This window comes from Ambystoma mexicanum, chromosome 8 (genome assembly GCF_040938575.1).
Source record: "Ambystoma mexicanum isolate Mex_15411 chromosome 8, UKY_AmexF1_1, whole genome shotgun sequence".
Taxonomy (NCBI): Eukaryota; Metazoa; Chordata; class Amphibia; order Caudata; family Ambystomatidae; genus Ambystoma; species Ambystoma mexicanum.
This window is the reverse complement of record NC_090929.1, coordinates 817,929,607-817,954,691: the sequence shown is the minus strand read 5'-3', so window position 1 is coordinate 817,954,691 and position 25,085 is coordinate 817,929,607. Positions and strand designations below refer to the sequence as shown.

The window sequence follows — 25,085 nt, the reverse complement described above, 5'->3', positions numbered from 1 at the left end:
TTCCTGATGGTACTCTTGCTCAGAGAACTGCCTAGCATCGCACTGCTATGGACAGGCCTTCTGGGTGGAACCAGCACATGGGTATTTCTCCTCGGTGAACGGCACAGTGACCTAAATATATGCTGGTAGATACTCCCAAGGGTGGAAGAGCCTATCAAACCTGTTATAACAGCCATGTTTGTTCTCAAACAAGGGGTCCCCACATGTTTGTAAATCATAAAAACTAAACAGTGCTTTTCCCATTTCTCTGGCCGGTGTGGTCACCTGGTAGGAAGCTACAGGTTTATAGTAGCAACCTAGCAGAGTGATGTCTGTAAATATGTTTAATATGATATATGCCAAATCTATGTTTTCAAGCAACAGCTTGTGGTAACATCTGTAATGTGTATTACCTGCTCTCCAGCGCCCTGATACCTATGGGTTTGGTGCGCTTTACAAATGTTAAATAAATAAAATAAATGAAAATCCCTTTCAAATTCCATAAGGGACCAAGCGGGCCAGAAAGACACATGGACCCATGATCAGTTTTAGCAAATAATGGTCTTCCAATACTAAGAAGCCTGGAAGATGGTCCAGCAACCTGGTATGATCAATGGTAGGTAGGTAAACCTATATTCGGACACTAACCAATCACAAAATCGTTGACAACACATCACAAAAACAGAAACATGATAACACATACTTCCATAAATACTGACCCTTGGTGTCAAAGGTCACTGACATGCCAGGTCGAGAATTTTAAAGTCGGAAACCCTGTCCAGGGCCATGACCACATCATCCATCTCACAGAATAAGGCAAGTTCAGTTCTATGTCGTCTCTATCTAAATGCAAACTAAAAACAACTATTTTTCCAACTGTGTGAATGCTACATCCACTAACATCTACCTAGTGGGTAACAGCTAAGAGATGGGGGTAACAATTTACTAGAATATCAACATTAAGGCCTGCATTTGTCAGATGGTTGTAACAGCAGGGTCTAATTCTCTGACCCAATCAAAAGTGGCTCATTGATAACTTACACGTCCATAGTATCACGTTGTGGACACTGGAGTTGTCATTGTGGCAGGATAACAACCAGCCCCCGGTTGAAGAAGCAAAGTTGCAGGCCATATGTTGAGAACGGGTCCTTATTGCAAGTGTTAATGACTCTTGCCTGGGGTTGCCAGCATGACCCATTCCAATTGCTAGGTGCTTATCCAGGTGCTTAAAGAAGGCACATGCATAGTTCAGTGGGGAATGAATATCATGATCCATGGAGCACTCCTGCACATGGCCATTAAGTACCTCACTGTAGCTCACTGGTCGTGCGTGGGTAGTCATGGTTTTTGAGGGTCGGAGCGATGCTGTGAATTGCGCTCCTTTAATTGGCCTCAGATGGGTGGAAGTGTGCATGTTCACTGCCCACTTTCAAGCACGAATGTAGGGGTTGCACAAAGATGCCCACAGCAGGTTTGTTCATGCACTCAGTGAGCTCATTGTCATTCTGGGACGTGCAAAGTGCCCTGATCTTAGTTTTTTGTACTGCAAATCATCTTAGCTGCTCAAACGTCTCTGGTGGTGGGGGACAGGGGGGGCATTTCTGGTGGTTTGAGGGAAGTCTGAATGCTTCTTGAACCCACTCACAGTACATTGAATTTCAGGAACAAAGTGTGATGGACAGGGTCAGAGGATATGTTTGCTTAATTAAGTGCCAGGCTATTGTGCATGTCAATGTAAAAAGGACGAGCATACTCGTCCTTGGCACTTAAGAGGTTAAAGTGGTGAGAATACACCAGCGGGGGCAGTTGTTCCTGGCAGCGGATGCAAGTCAGTGCTTCGTCCGGTGGAAGAGAGGATCTCGTCGGGGAGGAAGACAGGAGTCCGTTGCACTGCCAGGGAAGAAACCAGCCGCAGAGTTCTCAGGTAAAAGGAGCGGTCCTTTGATTCGCGGTCCAGTGGTAAGTGGCTATCCGGTTGCCGGGGTGCTTGGCACGGGCACTTCGACCACAAGACGTCCTGGGATGCGAAGAAAAGAAGGTAAACTGGTTGTGCCCACCAGACAGGGGAAGAAGCCTCTCCAGCCGGGAGATCTTCTGTCGTCGGGAAGTGGTGAGTCGGTTCCGCAGGGCTCCACCGGTGGTGTCGTCGTGGTAGGTCGGCTCAGCTTCTCCCTCGTCGGATTCTCAGGTCCTGTGGCGACTTCTGAAGTTCCAGTCCCCAAAGCCCTGCTTTTATGCAGCACACCCCCATTCACTCAGCCTAGCAGTCAATCAAACATGCTAAGTGGTGAGCCGGCTGGCTCACCACTTAGGCCAATCACACAAGAGTGCGACTTGAGTTACCAAGGTAACTCAGTCCAGGGTGCCTAAACCCCCCTCCCACACCTCCTGTGGTACCCAGACACAGTGGCACCACTTTTGGAGGCTTCTGTGGAGAAGCCCGCCAAAAAGTGGAACAAAGGGCTCGACTTGGGTTGGAGTCACAGAAGAGAACACAAACGCCGTTTTAGAATAGAGTCCTGGCAAAAAATACCAACCGGCGAATTAATATTAAATAAATAAACCGGCGGTATGTTCGAGGCTATGAGAATTAAATAATTAAAGTTGGTAGCCTCGAACAATGGGAAAATCCCATAGGGATATATTCGCGGTCAAATATAAAAAGTAGTATCCACTGCCACCAGCCAAAACTCGATCGGGGGGACGGAGACGTGCCCCCTCGACTAACAGACCCCGGTGCAATCGAATTGCCCCGACCAGTACGTCCACAATATGATGGTTTGTACTGGTTTCTGTTCATAATTTGGGACTAGTAAAGCCAATGGTGACTTTACATGCCCTGGGAGACAGTAGTCAATCCCAGGGTATGGAGTCTATGGTGGGGTGTCACTATGACACCCCTGTGTTACTGCACGGAGGGTGCTGTGTAACACACATAGGCAAAACACATGAGACCCTATGGAGTAAAGGACCCCATAGCCCATAAAACACATTAACAGTCAAAGGAACACCATAAATCATGTACAAGAGTGGGGAGAAAAAGAGTCTCGCTCTTGGCAGGAGAAAAAAACAAACTCCAGAAATCCAGCAAAGCTGCTGGGGGACTCACTAGGTTAGGAAAGTCAGCCTAAAGAGAATTCTCCCTAACACTCTTCCAAGTGAGGAACCCACAGAAGATGAGGAAATGGAGATCTGGCAAATGATGATGGTTGGTGTTCAAGAGGGTGAAGAATTTGCCAATCTTGAGTACACGTGCACAATTCAGGAAAGTACTGAAAGTCTGGCAATTTGGAAACAGAAAGCCTTTCTAGTTAATAAGTGATTAAAGGATTATTTTGGACAGACTTTCTAAAATGGTGTTATAAAATACTGGCAGTGTGTTTTCTCCTACTGTGGATCAGTCTAATTTTATTCATCTCACTGACTGCTGGGCTTTTTCTGAGCAAGGTTTCCACTCCACCTATAAGCAAAGAAGTTGTTCTGAAACCTTTAAGTTGTTCAGAAATGTTAGAGAAAAGAGAGCTCCAAGAGCCAGGAACTCCTGCTTCAATACAAATGTTTCCTTTAACTATGGGTCATGTGTGAATGCCATTGTTCAAGACCTATAATGGGCCAGCAACACAGCTACAAGTTCACACCTTTTCTGTGATTGATGAATCCAGACTGTTCGCACCCAGTAATCCTGTGTCTAGAACATAGAGAACTGTTAAGAACTAGGCTTTAGACATTTGCGCAACATGCATTATTTGATGTTTTTGATGATGTGGAGGATCTCCATGAAATGGGGCCCCACATGTGTTATGTGCAATATTACAATGCCTTTTTGCTTGTAAAACGTGAGCCAATTCTGTGGCCTAAATAAACGTTCTGGGAACACTGTGCAGTGCCTTTTCAAACTGATGAATTCATTTCCCTGAGACCATAGCAAGCAGGGGATTATATGTTTGAAAGTCAGTGCAAATTCCCTCCAGAGCCACATAATGCGCAACACATGTATGTTGCAGATTCATCCATCTTTGACAGAGAATACTTTGTAAACATGACTGAACAAACATGGCTGTCCCTCTATGGTCCACTTGGGGTCAACAGATATGCCAAATTAAAGGGGTTTACACGTTCGACATGGCTTGTAGGTTCACACATTTGATGTATTTCTTAAATTATATGCAGTTCCAGACCACTTGCAGCAATAGGAACCAGAGTTTCTACCCTGAGTGGGAGAAGGCGGAAGGTGAGTTCTGGAATGCGTCCCATAAAGAAGCAAAAGAACGCAATGGCACCAAGCATATTACTTATGCATCAGGGAGACCTGTGTTATGGGCGGTTCAAGAAAATGAATGCAATAAAAGAAAAGCAGGACTCAGTGTGGGCCCCTATAGGGCTTGGAACTCCCATAACACATCCCTGAAACAAGTTATATCCATAGATAAGCTGTGCTAACAAATGCTTTCACAGTATCACCTGATTGAGGTGATACAATCTCTAGATGACTTCATAAAAGAAGAGAATTGGACAGCTATCATACAGTTAGCTGCTGGTCTGAAGTGCACCCAAAGTGGCCGTGCCAAGAGAACAGCTACCTGCACCACTTCTGACCCTACAGTACCGTGCGAGGTGGGACAAGCATCCATAACAGGAAAAACATATACTTGGCGACAAGCAATAATGCAAATCCTGCAAACAAAGTGAGGCAGTATAGCAAGGATTTCATGTTTCAGATTCTAATGATCAAGCACTGCAACAAGGCTTCTTGTGCTAAGATGTCATAACAGATGTTGTGCGTTTGATTCAAAATGACTTATCTATCATTAGAAGTGACCAAGAAGCCTCAGTAAGTCTTTCTGTAGTAACTGATTTCTGGACACTCAGCGGAGGGTTCCCAGATTGGAATGTGATTTCATGGCCAGAACAAATGCAGGCACTTAACTTGTCCAAGGTGGCAACACGCCAGGCAATGTCTGGCTCCACTTTCTTATTGCTTAGTGTACTGGCAAAGAGTCTAGTAGCAGCATCTACATGTGTGTCGGGCTCAACAAATTGGATATTGCACGGGGTCCTGACCATTCCCATTCAAACCACACCTTCTGTAATATGTCAAGAATTACATTATTGGGGTAATGTACTTTGGGTGAATGATACGTGGGTCAGAGAAGATTACGTGGTGCCATAGTCACATGCATGTGTCACCAGCTAGGCCTGAAATAACATTGTACTCATTACGGGAATGCAAAGGTTCTACTAGGATAATGTGTGCACAGGCTGAGCCAGTGAATTCCTGTGAAAGTAGCAACTCGAGATGCACATTGCATATTGCACCAATTGGCTCATTTCACAGTAAAGCGCATGGCCTCCAATGGTTCATATTTGGTACATTTCAACCAATCTTGCTGTCACGTCCCTATAGGAATAGCAACTCTGATCACCATAGGCACACAAGTTAAATGGTGTGGGTTCATTTTGGATCCACCTAGATCATTTCAATTAAAATCATTATCCTGGCCTGGCTTCACTTTACAAAAACTCAAGTACCCGAAATTGAGCTTATACATAGCAAAGCTGTTAAAAATGCGGTTGGAAGTGCAAAGCACTGAAGATGCATATCTCCAGGCACACTTTGCTGTGGTCAAACAGATTGCATCTCTGCTAGGCTCCGAACATACGAGGCAGGAAGCCTTGCGCTCTGATTGACAGTTCACAGCTCAGTGGGGTCCATACTGCCCTTTCTGCAGTCACAAAAGCAGCTTAAAGTCTCCTACATAAAGGGTTAATTGCCTTGGACACTGTCATTAGAACATTGACTTTGTCGAGTGCTTGGTACAGCTGGCTGTTGATAATACCTGGACTTTGTCTCATATTTTGTTGTAGACACTGATTGATGACAAGCCACAAAATGAAAACTCTTGAAGCTGCCCGTCTCCGGTACAGAACAGAGCTGTGCCGACATCTAGGATACGAGCAGTGTTAGCTTTTTCAAAAGCATTTCATTTTGTTATTAATCAGGAAGAAATCTACGGCATCAGCCATCGCTAAATGCAGAGTGTGTCACGAGGAATCATTGCTTGCAAAAAACGTGTAAGTCGCAGCCTCGCCGTCGAGATTGGCACTATGGCCCAACGGGCTCTACAGAACATTCTGTGCATAGACATTTGCGGAATCCAGAGGTACTTCCCGCAAGTACTCTACTCTGAGTTCATTGAAAGTTACCCTGAAACCACGCCTGATAATGGGGGCATGCCAGAGCAAGCGAAACTGCTCAGAAAACGACTAAAGCGTTTATTGCCAAATGCGTCCAGCACTCCCAAGGGCACTGCCAAGGAAGCACCTGGGCCTTCTGTCTCACAGCCAGACACCAGTCAGCCACAAGATGATCGATGCATACTCTCAAACCCCGACCACAAGGCATCTGGGGAAGCAGGCGACGCACATGATGGATTTCTCCGGTTCCAGGAATATATGGCACAAGGAAAGGCTGCCCAACACGGTGCGCAGTGATGACATGAGCATTCTGTTCTCTTTTCCTCTGTGCTTCTGGACATACCTCAGAAAGAGACTTGCTTTTAATCCAGAGTTCAGAATACTTGAGATTCTACAACTTTCGCCCACACAAGCTTCTCGGTCAGAAATCAAAGAACTGAAGATATCACATTTTACCTCAAGGTGCAAGTTTCAGTGCAAAGCAAACATATGAATTGAATAACCTCTACGTGCTGATCACTTTGAGTAACAAACTCACATATTGGTTTATTTTCAAGGACACTGATTCAAACTATTAACTGTTGATGCATGTGACGATGTGCTCAAGATCACACATTGCACATCCCATTGGGTCAAAAAAAACAGGGGCCAAGCTATGTTGGTTACTAATTACTAATGGATTCTCAAAAGATCCTTTGTCATATTTTGAAGTTATCGCCAATAATGATTTTTCAATTAACCTATATACCTTACATTAAATACATGCATTAATTCATGCATTCTTGACTAGGTCTTGTTGCAATATAATGGATTTGTACTGAATACCTCAATGTTAGAAACACATACTCATTCATGCTGATGTTGGCAAGTAGTGCTAACTATTTGAAATGTGGTGCAGCAATTGATATTTTTTTTGTGTATAGCACACAGTACATGCTTCTAGGCGCTCTGCAATTTATCAAGCACCTCACGTTGATCCTTGCATGCAACAGCCATGTGCTAAAATATGAATGTATACATGGTTACTCTTTTTGCCACCAATATAGGCAATCTTTATGTAAGTATAGCTCCCAGTAAGCGTATTAATGACTTCACGGAGCTACACATTTTTGATCTGTGTCCAATTGCCTTGAAGGGAGTCGTAGTAAGACAAGTTGGCTCAGACCAGGCACAATTTTAGCAAAAGACTACAAGTGTTGGTTGAGCAGAAAGCACACGTTCACTTATAATACAGGAGCCGCAGTCAAAGGACAAGCATAGACACATACTGTACATGATATAGGCTCAATTGAATACAAACTAACGTGTAGTCAGCAAAGAACAAATGCATAGTCTGTTGCTTGGCTCTAGCAAAGGAGATGAACAGGACATGATAACTTCCTCTTTCTAACCAAAGAATAGCAGCACCATGTCTCAAACGGCTAAATTGAGGGATGCCTTTTTCGCATCAGTCAGATCAGATAAGCCAAGGACAGGAAGCACGATATCAAAAATACCCACGGACGGTTGAACTAGTATCACTCTTACCCTGTTCAGAAAAGCATTTACTAGAATAAGGTTTAAAATGGTCTGGGAGCAGAACACACATGGTGCTCTGTCCTCAAGCGGAAACCCATGTTCACTAAGGAAAAAACCAAGGATCAAGGACATTGCATGTCTCTTGATTTTGAACATGGGTACATCATATAGGCAAGGCAAAGCAAAGCACAGGAGCAGGGTTTAGCTCTAGACTTTAGCCTTGCAGGCCAAGGAAATTACACACCCATTTTAGGCAGACCATGTCCCACTTTAATATAAAAAAGCACAGGCTGACTGGGTAGACGAGATTGGAGATTTAAGATTTTGAACAAACTACATTTACATTTTTTATATATATAGGTTGACTTGCTACCTTCAAGTGTCAGTTTCACATTTTTGAGGAATGCTTCATAATGAGTGATGCAAACACTTGTGGGAACAGTCCTAGCGCTAGACTAAATCCCTAGGGGCATCTCTTGCCATAGAACACGTTTGATTCCCTGCCCACTTCACACAGCCCTAATTTGGGTGGAGGGAGGGGGGGGCAGAAAATCACCTCCTATAGGGGCAATTCTGTCATGACGAGAGCTGAGTGTAGTGACAGGCCCAACAAAAACTGTATGCTGAAGGTCCAGAAGCAGACCCAGTAGAAGACTTAACGCCCTGGTCTACAGGAACAACCTCAGAGACCCCATGAACTTGTGGTCTGGCAGAGGACCTTACACTTATCCAATTGGAAAACCCTGAGTTTGGAAAAGGGGATATATTGTGAAAACCGGCCAACACAAGGTTCACGATTAAGGACTTAATTGTACCACCTGAAGGGTCAGCATAATAGGAGAACCCTGACCAACAAGCTTGAATGGCCATGACTTGGGTGTGGGAAAGCACAGGTATCAAAGACCAGCTTAAGAACCCAAAGAGCAACGAAAACCTAATTCCTGATTGCGGGAGAGTGTCTGGAAGGGTGAAAACAAAAAGGATTAGAAAGGAGCTCTAGACTCAGTGTACCTACTAAGGGAACGTTATCTAAAATAGCTGTTTTGTTAGCTACAGTAGTCTATCAATTACCTTCTGAAGAGTAGATTTTTGGCAAATTTGCTTTGCCAAATTGTGGGAACTTTTCCTGGTTGGTGTAGGTTAGCTGAATGACAAAGGAATTTTGAAAATTAGGTTTTCTTTTCTGTTGGCTACAAATTTTGAATCCTGAGTTCTTTAGAGTAGATTGTTGTGGGCAATAAACCCTCAATTCTATACAATGCTCTTTTTATAAATAGTGTGTGCATTTTATTGAAGCAGCCCTCAATGAAACACCCCCTTTAACATCAAAGTATCTTTATAGAAATTGTGCATGTTTTCACAGCTCTGGACTTTGGACTTGAAATACAGTGTTCATAAATCAATATCCAATCTTCAATGGAATTTCAAAGTATTCAATATTGCTTGTTGTGATTAGAAATGATTAAGCTTTACTTATTTAATGAAGAATGATTGAAGCAGTGTCTAAACTTAGACTACGGTCTGAAGGATCATAAGAAAATGTGAAGTTTATTGAATGTTAATTTTAATAAACCGGAATTACTGGTTGGAACTCTACCTGATGTGTTCAAATTATTTTCATGTGGCTACCAAACTGTCTGGTGGGCACACTCGGGGCTTGCAAAATCTACCAGCCCACTCGCATTGGCGAGTAGATTTTTTTGAAGGGCGAGTACCATTTGCATGGTACTCGACCTTGCTGGCGAGTATGGGGATGTTTGAAACATTTACTGCAAACCAACTTCGTTTGCAGTAGCTGGCAAATAAAATGTTCACTGTGCATGGCTGGCCTTTTGGTTGGCAGCATTGCACCAAATCCGAAATGTGTGCTAATGGCGACATGTTCCATTTTACAGAAAACACTGGTATATATTTTGTCACTTGTCACTATGGGGCAAGTGCCTTTCTCTTAGGTCGAGTATGCAAACTAAGGGCGCCCTGCAGATCTAGAGGGATTTTTACAAATTTGCAAAGCCTGACCTTGCCTTGCATGGGGTGCTGGTAGTCTGTGTGCACTACACAGAAGCTAGGCCCATAAGCTTTGTCGGGGTTTGTTTATTTCCGTAAAACCGGTGAATACTCTGAACAAAAAATGGAAACATTCTTAAGATCCTTCCTCCTCCTTGCAGCCACACAGTTCCATAGGTTCAAAGAAATATGGTTTACCAAAAGGTACTGGTTTTAAAATTCAACTATTTTTACTTGCCTGATTAAATGCACCCATTGCGAATGACTTATATTTTTGTTTTACTCCATAAAAAAACATCTTGTGCCTTGTTCACACTTAAAGGTTTGTTGACATCGTTATTTTAATGACCAGAGTTTTATTTTTTTAGGTGAGATAAATTTGGGGATGTGCATATGATGAACGCCAATCAGCAAGCTCACCTAGGCCCTTCATATGGGCAGCCCCAACCTGGCTATCAAGGATACCAACAGCCTTCTAATGGAGGGCCACCTACGTCTGGGACAGTCCCCCTGCAATACGCAACATACAATGGGCCTGCAGCAGGGTACTCTCAGATGGTCCCACCACAAGGTAATGACTCGAAGTCTGTGTTTATTAGGACTGTTCTGTTTGTAATTAGCATTTGGTTTACAAGCAGTTACTACTCCTGGGATGGTAGTCTTTTAGGGGGAGTGTCAATGTAGTGTAGACACACTATTCCTGTTTCATTAAACCTGTACAGTAGTGGGAGCATGAGTGTTTGCTTTGTGGAATTTGTGTATTTTTGCAGGTCAAAGTAATTGATACTTTTTGTATGCATCTATTTTAAGTACTATGGTGTCTTTAGAAGAGAAGAAATTGTACAGATTTAGTTAAATTATTTTTAATTGAGTAACATAAAATGTGTTCCATCTTCATCGAGTTCTTAGAGGCAACACAAGATTTGTACTAATGTATTGAGGGGAAGTGGCAGACCTTAGTTGGGAACCAGGTAGGCTGCATCATGTTACTGTGGTGCCTTTTTTTGGGACTTGGGGGACATACCCTGTACGAGAGCACCGGTTTTGGTGCCCACCCTACAATCCACTGCTATTGTAGACCTGTGTGCATTCTTCTACTTCATCTGGTGAAGAGCACGTCGTCACAGTAGGGATTACATAGTTATACCTGGTCTAATGTTAGCTGCTTGACGTTTGTTTTCTTTTAGTATGCAATGAGGAAACTCTCCTGCAGTAAGATTGATCAGAGTTCAAGGATACAATGAAGAAACTATATTGTGCAGCACCAATCTGTGTTGAATGTGTGCTACAGTGCAAGTCCAGCAACTGGTACTGAACCGATGGGCCGGGGGCTTAGTGTGAGTGCTTCAAGGATGATCCACTGTACTTGCCCTGTATGGCTGCCGGAAAAGAGAATGTAACATACCTTTGTTGTGAAGCCTTTAATGTAGACGTTGTGTTGACAAACTTCTCTGTGTGGTGTCTGACAAATGAATTTTCTTTTTAAAGCGTGAGCCTAGCTCGAGAGGAGTGGAGCGCTGTACACGTTTGGGGGGCCTGCATTTGGGCTGCCCTCTTTTAACAACAGTGCAATATTGTGAGTTGCGTTCTGTGCAGCTTTTGCGAATAGTCCATGGTCTGATTCTGTTGAAGAAAATACGTTTTGAGAGATTTGTGAAATTGGAGAATTGTAGAGCATTCTGAGTCGATACTGTCCCAGAGGGTGGCTGCGTGACAAGAGCAGGATATTGTTTGCGGGTCCTCTTTGCGGACTAGTTGTGATTCGAGCCGGTTGGTCGATTTGCTGCGCAAGGGGCATGTGCCACCAGATCTGTGGAGCTTGGCTGCCAGATACGCTGGTGTGCTAATTTTGATTGCTTTATAGATGATGCATGCAGTCCTGAACAGTATCCTGGCCTACAGAGTAAGCCAATGTTGTTCGCGTAGTATTGGGGGGGGGGGTGATTCGGTCAAATATCTGTGCACCCATAATAAGACATGCTGCAGCATAGTGGACTGCTTCTGCTTTTAGGGGAGCCAAATGAGCGCTGTGAGCCCCGTCAGAAGGGCATTTCCCCCATCGATGTGAAAGACCACAAGGGCCTGCACTACAGTCTGGAAGTCCTGTGGCGAGATGAAGGATTCAATTTTTGCAAAGGGTGGAGATTTGGAGCCAGGCTGCTTGGGCCTTCTTGTCTGTGTTTCTGATAGGACTAGCTGCTGTTGATGTTGAAGCCTAAGGATTTTGCTGAATCTGCGAGTTAAATCCTTCTAGGTACATATCTTTGAGCCATTTTTGGGCAAATTGTTGTTTAGCGGGGCGACCAATGAGGACAAATGTTGTCTTGGCTAGTTAAGTTTGAGGTAGGCAGCTGACATCGTGGACTGGGTGATTGCGGAGACAACTGATGTCCTGTGGGCTTTTTATTGTCGTGGACACCCGAGTATCATCCGAATATTGGTGGATGGCTGTATCAGGGTCTTTTGGGCATGTAGCCAGAACTGATTATGGGATGTGCAGGTGAAGCAGCTTGAAGGATGCGGTTTGGGAAGAACACCAGAAGTGGTTTGGTTGTCACCTCGATCAGCAATGAAGAGGTTAGTGGGACCAATGGCAGTTAGAGCAATGTGAATGCAGCGGCAAGGCATAAAATAAGCGGTGTCACATAGCAATTTGCTATGCAATTATGTAGGCTTGCTAATTAAATTGACACTTGTGTGGCAAAGCTAGCTATTTAGGCTACCCTTTTCAACGAAAGCACAGCTCACCCTGCAGTCCTGTCTTGACCTGGTATCTCTCCACCCTCTTTCTCTGTTCACTGCAAGTTCAAAGCAGCTAATGGAGAGGGAATGCAGCAGTAACCCTCTTCCTCCAATAAGCGCCAAAGGCCTGCGTGGGAGCGCTAGGAGATATAATTTTTTCTTTCAAATGATTAACTAGACGTAATTGGGATGACATTTTTATTAAGCTAACTATATCCTGTCTGGCAAAGACCAGTATGTGTTACATTATTTCTTTTTTAAACAGTCCTATAATTCCATTCCTAAAAATGTAAGTTGTTACACAATGCATAATTACAGTACTGCTACTGTAAAACACTGTTTTGTCTCCAAGCTTTACAGTAACATTTAGGTTAGTACATCTAAATTTCATAGTTTCAACTATATTTCATTCAATCGGGCAAGATGTGTCACATTGATGAGTGAGCACTTTTGAAAATGCACATGATCACACAGACAAATGCTTTGGTAGAAAACCTAGGTATGTGACATGCTCGTTGCACACATCTGTGCAACTGGTGCTCAACCTATGAGCTGAACCCATACACGTTGGCATTCTATCTTATCACCCTATTGCTTTATACCAGCTGCCTGAAAGTGAGATGGCCGAAACTGCAATATTCCACCTAATTCTCTGTTCTCTGCTACGCCATCCACACTGCTTAGCCTCTTAATTTCTTTCCTCTTACATAATGAATACACAAAGTTAACTAGAGGTTTCTGCAAAGTAGTGGTCAATGGTTCCTTCCAGGCTGTAAATCTACAGATCTGCTGCAATACCATACACTGTAGTTTGCCTCTAGAGTTTGCTTTCCTCTGTGATCATGATTGCATGATATATTCGCACTTGTGTTGGAGTGCTTGCCAAACTGTTTTCAGAGCCTTTTTAATCATATCCATTTGTGTCCATTCATGCAGGTAACCTTTTACATTTTACAGACATTCATCCAGGGCTTGCAAAGTCTACTCGCCTACTCAAGGAGATTTTATAAAGGGCGAGTACCATTTGCTGGGGGTGCTTACAACATTTATTTAGCATTTACTTTGGTTGCAGTAAATATCAAATATAGGTTTCACTGTGAATGAATGGCCTCTGGGTGGCAGCAGTGTGCCAAACAAAGTTGGTTTGTGGTGACATCCACCATTTTACTCATTTACACGTTTTGTCATCTGTTGCCATGTGTCGGGTGCCTTCCTCTTAGGTCGAGTCGGTACACTTAGTTACTCGACTTGCAGATCTAGCAGAATTTTAAAGAATTTGCCAAGCCTGACTCATCTCACTAATGTCTGTCTTCAGCGGTAGACAAAAATGCTATATTGACTCTCATTTTATGTTTTGGGTACAAAGAATGTACAACATTGCTTGTCAAATGGGTTGGTTTGCTAATCAAGGACATTTTAATGAGCAAACTCTGACAATCAATTTTTGAAAACTAATTTATACAACGACGTGCTACAGCTGTCGCGGTGGTGAACTTGTTCATACTGTCATAATGCGGTTCAAAATGCAGTAAATGCCAAAGGCAGTTCCAGAGGGTTTTGTTGGTTCGACCTTGGTCGAACATGCTTGATTTTTGCGACTGAGTGGTTTGACAGCAAATGGCAGGAATCCTGGCTGTCTTTGCTTTCAGGAGCTGCGAACCCACTCCAGGGTGTCTGGGACAAGAGGCTGCCTTTTTCTCAAGCAGCCAACATGGGGGGAGGCTGGCACACCCCTCTCATGGGTGCTGCAGTACATGAGGTCCTGGGCAGCAGTGTGGCTGGCAGAGATGCTGGTCTTGTTCCAGCAGCAGTTAACCCCCAATGGTTCCTGCAGTTGGTCATGGTACCGACTAAAACCACTTTTCAATGTGGATGGCTTTTCAACTGTGTGTCATGATGCCTACCCCCGGAGCACCAGGTCAGGCCCAGCACCCCCGGAAGCAGGCATCATGCCCTCGGGTAAAAGCCCAGCGGCCCCTTATAGGGGCTCTTTGGACTCAGTCCTGGCGCCTTTGGCGCCAGGCTCATGTTGGACATCAGTCCTGGCGCCATAGGCGCCAGGCTCATAAAGGGAGGTGTTTTGTGCACTTACCTGATGCAGACCATGCTGCACGCTTCAGGCCTCCCTGAGACCTGAAAGGGACTATTTTTTCATAGGGACTATTTTTTCACTGGGGCGTGGCCAGGGAAGGATACACACCTAGTTGGGGAAGGATACATACCTGGGACTTCTTTGGAGGCTATTTAAGCCACGCCCAGACAGCAGCTCATGCTTTGCGTTGTTCTGCTTCCTGCAGCTTAACGCCCACGTGTCTGCTCCTGCTCCTGGACTCCAGCCACGCCCGCCTCGAACCTGGAAGACCTGCAAGGAAGGAAGAGAAGAGAAAGGTGAAAACCAAGGACTATTTCAAACTTCTTACCTGCATCCGCAATCTTCTCGCCAGCATCCCTGAAGAAAGACTTCCATTTAAAAGCATTGCGTTGCTCGCTGCAGCGCCACGCTTCACTCACCTGTCCTCGAGACATCTCCCGGCTCCATCGCGGCTGTCAGCATCGGACGCCACATCTCTGCACCTAGGGGAGAGAGGAAGAAACAAAAGGTGAGCAGAAGGAACACAGAAGGAAAGCCTGATTAACAGCCATACTACTTACCGGCTTTTCTTCCACATTTCGGGTCGGCGCCGCCCCGTTGGCAGGTACCGTACCCCGGCCCCTATGGGGAAAGGACAAGAGACATTTCTGGGGAATGATAAGGACATTTAGAGGGATCGCCCTCATCACTACTCACCTCGGCAGTTTAACCCCTCGACGCATCGCCTTCATTCTGCACCTGAAATAAAGGACAGATCACAGGTTAGAAAGACAACATAAAGGGGGCCTCACTTGAACTTTGAACTTTCATACTTACGGCGCATCGCTCAGGAAAGTCAAGTGGATTTTGCCAGCGCCATTCTGAAAACCAGTGAAGTAACTGGACGAACATGCGCCCCTGCACCAGAAGCAGGATGGAGAGTTCAACCTTCCAAACCATAAGGTGAGCTTAAACTGGGGTTTGGAGGAAGTTAGAGAGGAACGAAGGGGGGGAGGGGGAAAGGGGGGAGCTAGCACACTATTCTGCAGACTGTTAATCCCCTTTCTCATCTGCAGAAGGATATTCCTACGGGCCAGGCAAGCACGATTTGGAGGTCCTGTCCAATCGGTGTTCCGGGTCCTGCGCATCACGCTAGAAGAGGCCACAGCAATCCAGACTAGACCAGCGCCCCCGTGGGAACCAGGTGAGCGTTACACTGTGGCTCTTTGGTCCGGACCTCTGAGGAGCTGTTGAGGCCTGCTGGGAACCTAATGGGGATTAAGTGGTGCGGGGTTGTTGTAATGCAGAATGTTGTGCTACTAGAATTATCCTTCTAGACAGTAGTGGTGTAAAGACAAGGAATGTTTACATAAAGGCCATACTCAAAAGGGTTGTGTTGTTAACCCAATGCAAAAAGTGGGAAAAGCCTGACCTATAAACATTCCTTGATGTGGATTGTGACATGTATGTGAAAAACTAGATCGGAGACCTGGACTGACCAACGTTCTATTACTGAATGGGCCTAAGCAAGATGTAGGAAGTGTTCTTCAATAGTGGATACCATTGTATCCCTGATTCTGAGCAAGGAAATCCCCTAGTCTGTACACACTGCCTTTGATTCTGAGCAAGGAAATCCCCTAGTCTGTACACACTGCCTTCTAAGTTCTATTGCATGCTTTCATATCATTGATTAACATCAAAGGGTTAAACTGACTCGCTATGGCAAAAGTGTGTGTGTGTGTGTGTGTGTGTGTGTGTGTGTGTGTGTGTGTGTGTGTGTGTGTGTGTGTGTGTGTGTGTGTGTGTGTGTGTGTGTGTGTGTGTGTGTGTGTGTGTGTGTGTGTGTGTGTGTGTGTGTGTGTGTGTGTGTGTGTGTGTGTGTGTGTGTGTGTGTGTGTGTGTGTGTGTGTGTGTGTGTGTGTGTGTGTGTGTGTGTGTGTGTGTGTGTGTGTGTGTGTGTGTGTGTGTGTGTGTGTGTGTGTGTGTGTGTGTGTGTGTGTGTGTGTGTGTGTGTGTGTGTGTGTGTGTGTGTGTGTGTGTGTGTGTGTGTGTGTGTGTGTGTGTGTGTGTGTGTGTGCCTAATCAACAAATAGCGCAACGTACCGCCACAAGAAAGTAGGATCTCGCGCGAACATCTGGATTTCCTGACAAAGGAAGTCAAGGCCCTACTTCTGAGAATGCTATCAAACAAGTTCCACAGTATCTGGTGAACTCTGGGCATTTATTCCCTTTATTTTATAGTACCCAAAAAGAGAAAACACAGGGGCCAGTCTTAAGCAAGTATGTCAAACCACATAATTGCAGAGTGATCACTCTTCAGGAAATACTCCTAAAGAAAGGCGTCTATATGGCAACATCAGACATGAAAGATGCATACTTTGCTATTTCCATGTTCCCAGGTCACTGAATGTTTCTGCAATTCAAAATTAGTACATGTCATTTGTGATTGAATTTGCCCCTCATGTATTTTCCAAGGTGCTACCAGTGCTGGCAGCTCGCCTGAGCCATCATAACATTCCTATCTATCTTATATCTAGACGACTGGCTCGTTATGGGAGAATCACGAGGCAAACTGCTTGTACAACACTCAGAAGGCTGTAGACCACCTACACAAACTGGCTTCCTCAATCAACTAAACCAAGTCAAGCCTAAACTATCTCAAACAAAATGATTCCTTGGGGCAATTTAAAAAACAAAACAATCAAAGGCTTATCCCTTTTTAGGAAAGAGTGTGAGCACTAATAGCACAGATATTGGTAAGAAAGGTCATGTAGCTTCTAGGTATGATGGCCTCCTGTATTTACATTGTCCCGTATGTATGTTTCGATAATGCATGTCCTGCAGCAATGGTTTATGGACTCGTGGTCACAGTAAACTGGCTTATAGGACAATCTAGTGTTGGTGTGGCAAATGGTGGTAAGTGCTCTGCGTTGGTCGAAAGAACCAAACCTTCAACACGGCAGGCATTTCACCAACCCACCAGTACAGATTAGTAAAAGCCACAGACGTCCTTTAGCTCGGCTGGTAGACCCATTATGAAGAGCTCACTGCACAGGTAGCATAGGCGCAGAACAGGTGGATCAACATATAAATGTGTTAGAACTCACTCCTGCCAATTAAGATGCTACCTGCCACACACCACAGCCATGTTCTATATAAACAGGGCAGAACTTACTCCTGACCCCATTGCACCTTGCACAGCTGATTTGGCACTGGTGCATTCGGAGGTCCTTCTTCATTCAAGCACAGCATATCCCAGAAGATCTCCGCTTCCTGACAGATGACCTAAGCAGAGTGCTCCTACAAAATCAGGAGTGGGAAATCAACAAAAACAGAAGCAAGGAGTTTTTTCCAACATGGGTTCAACAAACGGTGGATCTTTTGGCAACAGCCTACAACGCAAAATGCCCAACCTTTACATCCAGGTTCCCAGAGAAGGGGTTGTTTGTAATGCACAATGGATACATTATTCAGGGATATTTACTTATGCTTCCTCCTTTGCCTCTATTGCGCAAAGTGGTACACAAACTACTCTATGAACATTTAAAGCCAATCCTCAAAGCACCAATATTATAACCCCACGTCATGGAGAAGGCAGTCAGACACCAGTCAAGTTACACCCAGTTCACAACCTAATAATGCAACAAGCTCCAGCAACACACCCAAGTCCACAGCCAACAAATGTCGCAGCATGGCTCCAGAAATGGATTTTGGTCACTATTCACTAACATAAGTGGTCCCAAGAACACCTCCACATGTTTCACCCAAACACATTTTGAAATTCCACATCAATCAAGCCATTGAATTGCAGTCATTATTTTTCCCCAAGTCCATAAAGTGGAGCGTAAATGGCACTGTGCAGTCTTTATGCAGAGGTGTAATGTTTTTTCGAGGGGATTGTCTCCTTCGACGTATTCCACATCTTTGACAGTAATTACCACAGCTGTGCTGCTTCGGAAAACATTCTCGGCGTAGGCGTCCTGCATCGATGACACGCTCCCTCGAGGACCTGCTCCGATGGTCGACGTCACCGGATGTTATAAGTAGGACGCACGACGCCCGTAGCCTCGGTTCCGTTTTCCTGTGAACGTGTTCGCTTCGAAATCTCGGCGTGCCTCGGTTCTCTCTTGTTGAATCGGTTCTTCGATATTGTTGTATTGTGAATGTCTTCGTCTTGGACTGCTCCGAAGAGTCTCCAGCAGTGAGTAAGTCTCTACCGAAGAAATACTGTCCAGCCAGTGGCGACCCTTGCTACTTGTCCACGCACTCCACTCCAGAGAGTTTGGTGGTGCAGGCGGCTACTGCCCCAGCAAAGCAGGTGGCATACCCTATGATCCCTCCAGATAGGGACGACAAACACTTTGATGGTTGGGCGAAGAAGGTATTTTCTTCTGGGGGTATGTGTCACGGCTCGCTCCCTTCGCTCCCGTTCCCGCCACTTGGGGGCATGTTTTGGGGTTTCTTCCCTACTGGACATTTCCTCCGAACCTTATGCTACAGTGTCCTGATGAATTGGGAGCGCTAAAACCTTATTTCCCAAATTACTTCCCTTCCGGATCCATTCCAGGATTTTGGCAGCCAGCATGCTACTGCTACTATAATCAAATGACTATGCTTCCCAGAATGCCTGGCTCACTGCCTCACCTCCTCCCTTGCAGGACAAGGCTGGGTGGAGGATAGGCAACACCTGTGGCTGCAGGTGCAGCAGGCTACACGCCTGAGGGGTGTGCTCGTTAAGCAGCTTTAAAAGCCTCAGTCTGCTTCAGTCCAGCGCTGGTCATTGTTGCAGCGTTCCTGTCGTGACTGGTCCCTTGTTCCTGGTTCCTAGTTTTTGTGCCCAGTTCTAGTTAGTGTTTCTTGTTCCTTGTCCTGGAATTCGTATTTGTATGCCTAATTGATTTCTGCCTTTTGGAAATCCCTTTCTCCCTTTCTCTGTCTGCAGGCAGCCTTTCTCTGAGCTTTCCTTTTGCTGTAGCCCAATTGCCTGTGTTCACTGTTTCCTAGAAATTGCCCTTTGCTACTGAAAGACTTGTTGCATTAATCTTTCCTTTACAGGTTTAGTTTCCTGCCTTTTCACCTTGGATGGGTGGGAAAGTTTCCCTTTTGAAATCGTTTTCACTGCTCCTAATCCTTGCCTTCTATTGGGATCCATGCCATGTTTTCCTTTACACTTTTACATTTATTTCCTATTTTATTATTAGGTGTGGGAAGCTGTTGTAACTAGCTCCTGTGTGATTATCTTTTGTTTTCCACACTGTATTATTCCTTCTTGCCTCTTGACTTGGGTTTAGGTATTTAGTCACCCGCACTCTTTGCCTTTACTGCCTTGTGGGTTCTTGTTTGATTTACAGGGTTGTGGGTTAGTACTGACTTTTGAGTGGTCTTTCCGGTCCTCGTGAATACGGACATCCAAGTGGTCTTTCCGGTCTTCGTGAGTACTGGCATTCATGTGGTCATTCCGGTCCTTGTGAGTACTGTTTCCAAATTCCTTATCCAGTACTGTCTAGAGTGTCAGCTTACAGATTCTGTCCCTGCTTGCCCTCTACGTGGGCTTAGCGCTGTCAGTATCTGTAATAGCATAGTGGGTAAGGAGTTTGCCGACTTTCCTTTCAGTCATAAGGAGGTTCTAAGTGCTTACCCTACATTCCTTTTCTTATAGTGGTATACACGAGTCTTGGGTATTGAATGCACGTTGTTATATTCAAGGTTGTTTACTGTGTATTTTGTGCACATTTCCCCTGCCATATCCATCGCCTTCTTCCTTTCCTGACAGTATGGCTTTTAAGGCAGCCAACTCCGTTTGTGCCCTCGCAAGATTCACGCACACTCTGTGGAATTGTGTGTCGTTGGCGGCTGAACACATTCCCGAAGGGGAGGAACGGGGTGGTTTTCTTGCCCTCGTTCAGGATGGCAAGGATGCCATGTGTGAGACCGTTCAGTCGGGTCTGGACGTGGCAGACTGTGTCAGCCGGTCCATGGCGGCGAGCACTGTGATGCGCAGGTTTGCGTGGTTGCCGAAGTCGGAGTTTGCTCCTGATGTACAGTCCCAGCTTCTCAACATGCCCTTTGATGGTGTACATCTTTTTGGCAGCAAGGCTGACGTGAGCCTTGCGAGGTTGCAGACCTCCAAAGCTGCAGCAAAGTCTTTGAGTGCTGCAATGCGTCAACCTCCGCCTTTTTGGCCTTGGGGACAGCAATGGAGGGGAAGTTGCTTTCGATACTACTTTTCCTTTAGTAGATCGAGGGGAGCTGCCAGTCAAAGGGGCCAACGTAGGAGTACCAGAGGTGGAAAGCAAGTTACTCGGGGTGCCAAAGCCGCTCGGGCAGTTGCCTCCTTGCCCACAGGCACTGCCGCAGCCGCTTCCGCTTAGTCATGAAGCCATGGCCCATGGTTCGCCGGTTGGGGGAAGGCTGGCACAGCATCTTGTAGAATGGCGTGCCATTACTTTAGATGTGTGGGCTCTGGAGATCATAGCCCATGGCTACTGTCTTCCTTTCTGGCAGAGGCCTCACGACAATCCACCAGGGAAGCTCTCTTTGAAGAGTCCGGATCTGCTCCTTGCGCAGGAAATCCTATCCCTGCTGGAGGAAGGCACCATAGAACTGGTGCCTGTAGCGGAGAGGAACAAGGGATGGTATTCCCCCATATTTTTTGATTCCGAAAAAAGACTGGGGATTGGGACCCATCATGGTTTGAACAAGCTCCTCAGGAAGGACAAGTTCAAGATGGTTACTCTTTCTCAAGTACTCCAGGCCCTTCAACTTCAGGACTGGTTGGTGTCTCTCGACCTCAAGGATGCTTACTTTCATGTGCCGATTCTAGTCGGTCTCACCTTCGGAGCTCATATAGAGTTTATATTGCTTTGTCTAATTTTAAAGTGGTTTGTACTTAAAATTCCTTGACGGCTGCTTCCACAGCTACTCGACGACTGATCCTGCCCCGTCGATGGTCCTTCTACAGACGCCTCAGCGACTGATTTCCTTGCAGCCTTGGCCCTCTGGCACGGCCTCACAGTAGGGAGAGTGGGGCCCTGTGTATTAGTGACTTTCTCCTGAGAATGCCTCTTCTTTGCCCCTCCTCTTCTTTGTCCTTCATTCTGGCTGCTGTTTCTCTCTGTTACAGGGCAAACACCCTTTAAATTCTGGCCGGGTCCACGATGAACGGCGCTGCAAGGCTTGAAAACTTGTTCGGACCAAAACCTTAAGACAGGCGCACTAATAGGTGGGCAGCCTGCGCTATGCAGGCTGAGAGTCACTCGACTGCCCCACTGGTGCTTGCGGCTCTGAGTCTGTCGGCAGCCACAGCTCTGATTTGGAAGCTGTAGAGTTAACAGTGGGACCTACGCGTTCCCATGTGTCCGTCCCCGACAAACATGCCACTGGGGAGATCGCACCCTGGCGACAAGGGCATACACGCTACACCTGCACCTAAACGCACAACCCCTACGCTTTCCTCAACAGATCCATTGAGAAAGCCTTCAATGCCATCGGGCCCGTCAAACATACTGCCTACTGAACCTCGTGGTTCAGCGCCCTCTGTGCCCCCCCATTGCATTCTGCACACAGCATTCAGACTTATTCTTCAGTGGGGGCTCCCATTAAATCTTCTGCCCTCGAAGCTTTGGGAGAAGCTCTATAAAGCCAGTTTACATGGTTCAGACCCTAAAAAGGCCTACCCTTTCCTTTGAGGGGTATTCTCCACCCCCCCCCCCCCCCCCTCTATCTAAGGCCCTGCAGCAGGATCCTGCTCCAGCTGCCCAGCCCTTCCCTTCCACTGATGAGTCGAACTCTGCTGGGTGAACTAGAGACATTTTAGGCATCTATGGATAAAATGGCAGAATTTATAAACTTTTCTGGCCAGTTCGATGATATCCTCAAGAGACTTAGGTCTGTGGATTCTTGTCCGATTCCTCTGTAGTCCCTGAGGCTCCTTTCACCAAGTGCATAATTTGCATCCCCAGATGAGCAACATCCACAGGAACCTCCTGCAGAGGTGTTCCTGGACGACCAGGATGACCCTAACCAGGACATCTACGATGTTCCTGACCCAGGTCGGGCATCTCTGGATCCTGTCTCTCAAGACCCAGACTGACCCCGCTGATGCCCTGGGCACTTGACACACTACTCCTTCCCATGACTCTGACAACATCTTTTTGGACACTCCTCCCGTTGTTTAACCCAGGGACTCATACCCATTGACGACCAGATGCTTTTTAACAACCTTCTCAAGAAGACGGCTGATCATTTTAAAATAATCACCCAAGAAGTCGTACTTGATTCAGACTTAAGGAGAACAGCCCGTCCAGCCAGGCGGTTCCCCTGTTCAACTCGATGAAGAAACACCTGGACCCCTCTTTGCTGACACCCTCACACACTCGGGCAGTCAACCCTTGAGTAGAAAAGATGTTCTGCCCAGCGACATCAGACCCTCAGTATATATCTGGCCACGCTGTCCCGAACTCCCTGGTCGTTACAGCCACCAGAAAACGAGCAGGAGTGCCTCTATCCTGGTCCGAGTCTCCTCCAGACAAGGATTGCAAGAAGCTATAAGCTATTGGCAAACGTGCCATCACCACTGCTTCCTTTTGTACCTGAATCGCCAACACTACGCTCCTTGCTAGCTATAGTGATGTACAATGGGGACTCGTACAGGAGGGCCTCCAGAACTCTTAGCTGTGGTTGCTGAAGGACGCCAGGTCACACAAAACACTCTGGATTCTGCTGAAACAGCAGGTTGTATCTTTGCTCAAGGGCCTCTTCTGAAATGCCATACCTGGCTGAAAAATTCAGGTTTTAAGCCAGAGACTCAGGCTCCCTTCATCAATAAGCGGGTGGAAGATTCTGCTCTTTTCGGTAAGGTGATTGATGAGGCCCTGGAAACCACTAAAAAATAGCATGTGACTCAAATCACTTAACCAAATCTCGCCCAAACCCTTTGTCCAGCAAGGTGCATTTAATACCTGTTGGTGCTTTAGTGGGCGGTCTTTCTCCTGTTCCTGGTTTTCCGGTCAGGGTACCTTCAGTGGCTTCCAATACCCACAACAGGAGGGATTTCGATGCTTGATGGGTAGAGGGAGAAACTCTGATATTAGATGCGCCCCAACCAGAAAATGACTTGGCAGTACGGGGTCCCCTCCCAGGTCTCCCCAGTCGGGGGGCTTGTAACATCTTTTACCCATGTATGGGAGGGGGGGATCACTTCAGATCAGTGGGTACGTAAGACCATCGCCCACGGGCACGGCATAGTTTTCCTACAACCAACCCGCTACCATCCACCCAAGAGCAGATGACTGTCAGCAGAGCATCTGTAATTCCCGCTAAGAGTTCCAGATCCTTCTAGAAAAGGGAGTGATTGAGGTCTTCCCTTATCTTCAGGTAAACAGGGGGGGGGGGGTATTTTTTTTTTTAAACTCTATTGTTTTACAACATATAATAACCAACAACAAACATCACACTCAAAACGGGCACTTCTTCTTGGATTCCGCCCATCTTTGTCAGTTATCCTGTTGCGCTTCAGGATTCAACACGGATTGCTGAACCCCTGCACCGCATCAGATTAGTCGTCTTAGGTACTTACTCACGTGAGTTGATGCCCCCTTTCCCTTCAATGTTCCTCAGACCCACTGGGATCTCCTGCACTGTCTGCTTCCCCTTGTTCGAACAATTCTTGTAATGGCGAATACCATGCAAGTATCTTATTTCCACTTTTTCTTTCTCCCCTCTGCAGTGCTCTAGTGCACACTATTGTTTCCGCTATCGACCATCTCCTCAGGTCAGCCCACCATGCCTAGCTATGCGGCGCTAAGCCAGAATGCACATTAGGTCTTTCATTTTAGCGATATGCGTCCTTCGTTTGTCGCTTCTAGGAAAGAGGCCCAGTAAGTAAGATTCTGGTCGCCATACTTGCATGTGAATTCCTCCCCCAGTCGCTTTTTCTTTGACGTTATCCCAGAACTCTGTTATCACTGGGCAAGTCCAGAACATGTGCAGCATGTCTGCTTTTTTCTCTCTGCACCTTGGGCAGTTCTGGGGTTCCTTGCTTCCCATAGTGGACATTCTCCTGAGTATGAGGTATGCTCTGTGTGTGAGGTAGAGCTGTGCTTGTCTGAATCTTCCGTTCCTGTCGACCTTCTTGAGGTACCGGAGGATTCTTGCCCACTCTTGGTCGGTGAAGGGCTTCTGACCTCCGTTTCCCAGCGTTCCCGCGTTTGCCGCTGTCGCTCATTGTTGGTTTTCAATAGCTGTTCATAGAGTCTGAAGATTGTGTGTCTGCCTTCAGACACGTCGTACCATGGGTCCAGCGCTCCCCCTATTTCTGCCCCTTCTGGCAATTCCCGCCATCTCCTCTTGATCGTTTGAACTATGCTCATCCGTCAGAGTTGGGAATTCCACCTATTGTCCGTCTTTCCATAGGTCCCCAATCTGGGCCACGCCCTTAGCTTCTCAATGTCTCTGGTATGATCCAAGGGTCTCTGTTCTTACGTCGAACAGTCCTGCGAGGGGGGGGGGAAGATCTGCGCCGAGCAGGGGCCGCACTCCTTTGCTTTCCATGGCCTCTTCCACAGGGTCAGGC

General features: G+C 46.1%; 1 protein-coding gene across 3 annotated transcripts in view; it reads left to right on the top strand.

The window, feature by feature from the left end:
• SEC24C (SEC24 homolog C, COPII coat complex component) overlaps positions 1 to 25,085 on the top strand; it is a 1,750,167-nt gene that overhangs the window by 59,642 nt on the left and 1,665,440 nt on the right. For all 3 annotated transcript variants that reach the window (XM_069610689.1, XM_069610688.1, XM_069610687.1), the window contains exon 2: positions 10,068 to 10,270. In XM_069610689.1, the coding sequence (XP_069466790.1) occupies positions 10,093 to 10,270 (178 nt within the window). In that variant the 5' untranslated portion in view covers positions 10,068 to 10,092. The remainder of the gene's footprint in view (positions 1 to 10,067; positions 10,271 to 25,085) is intronic.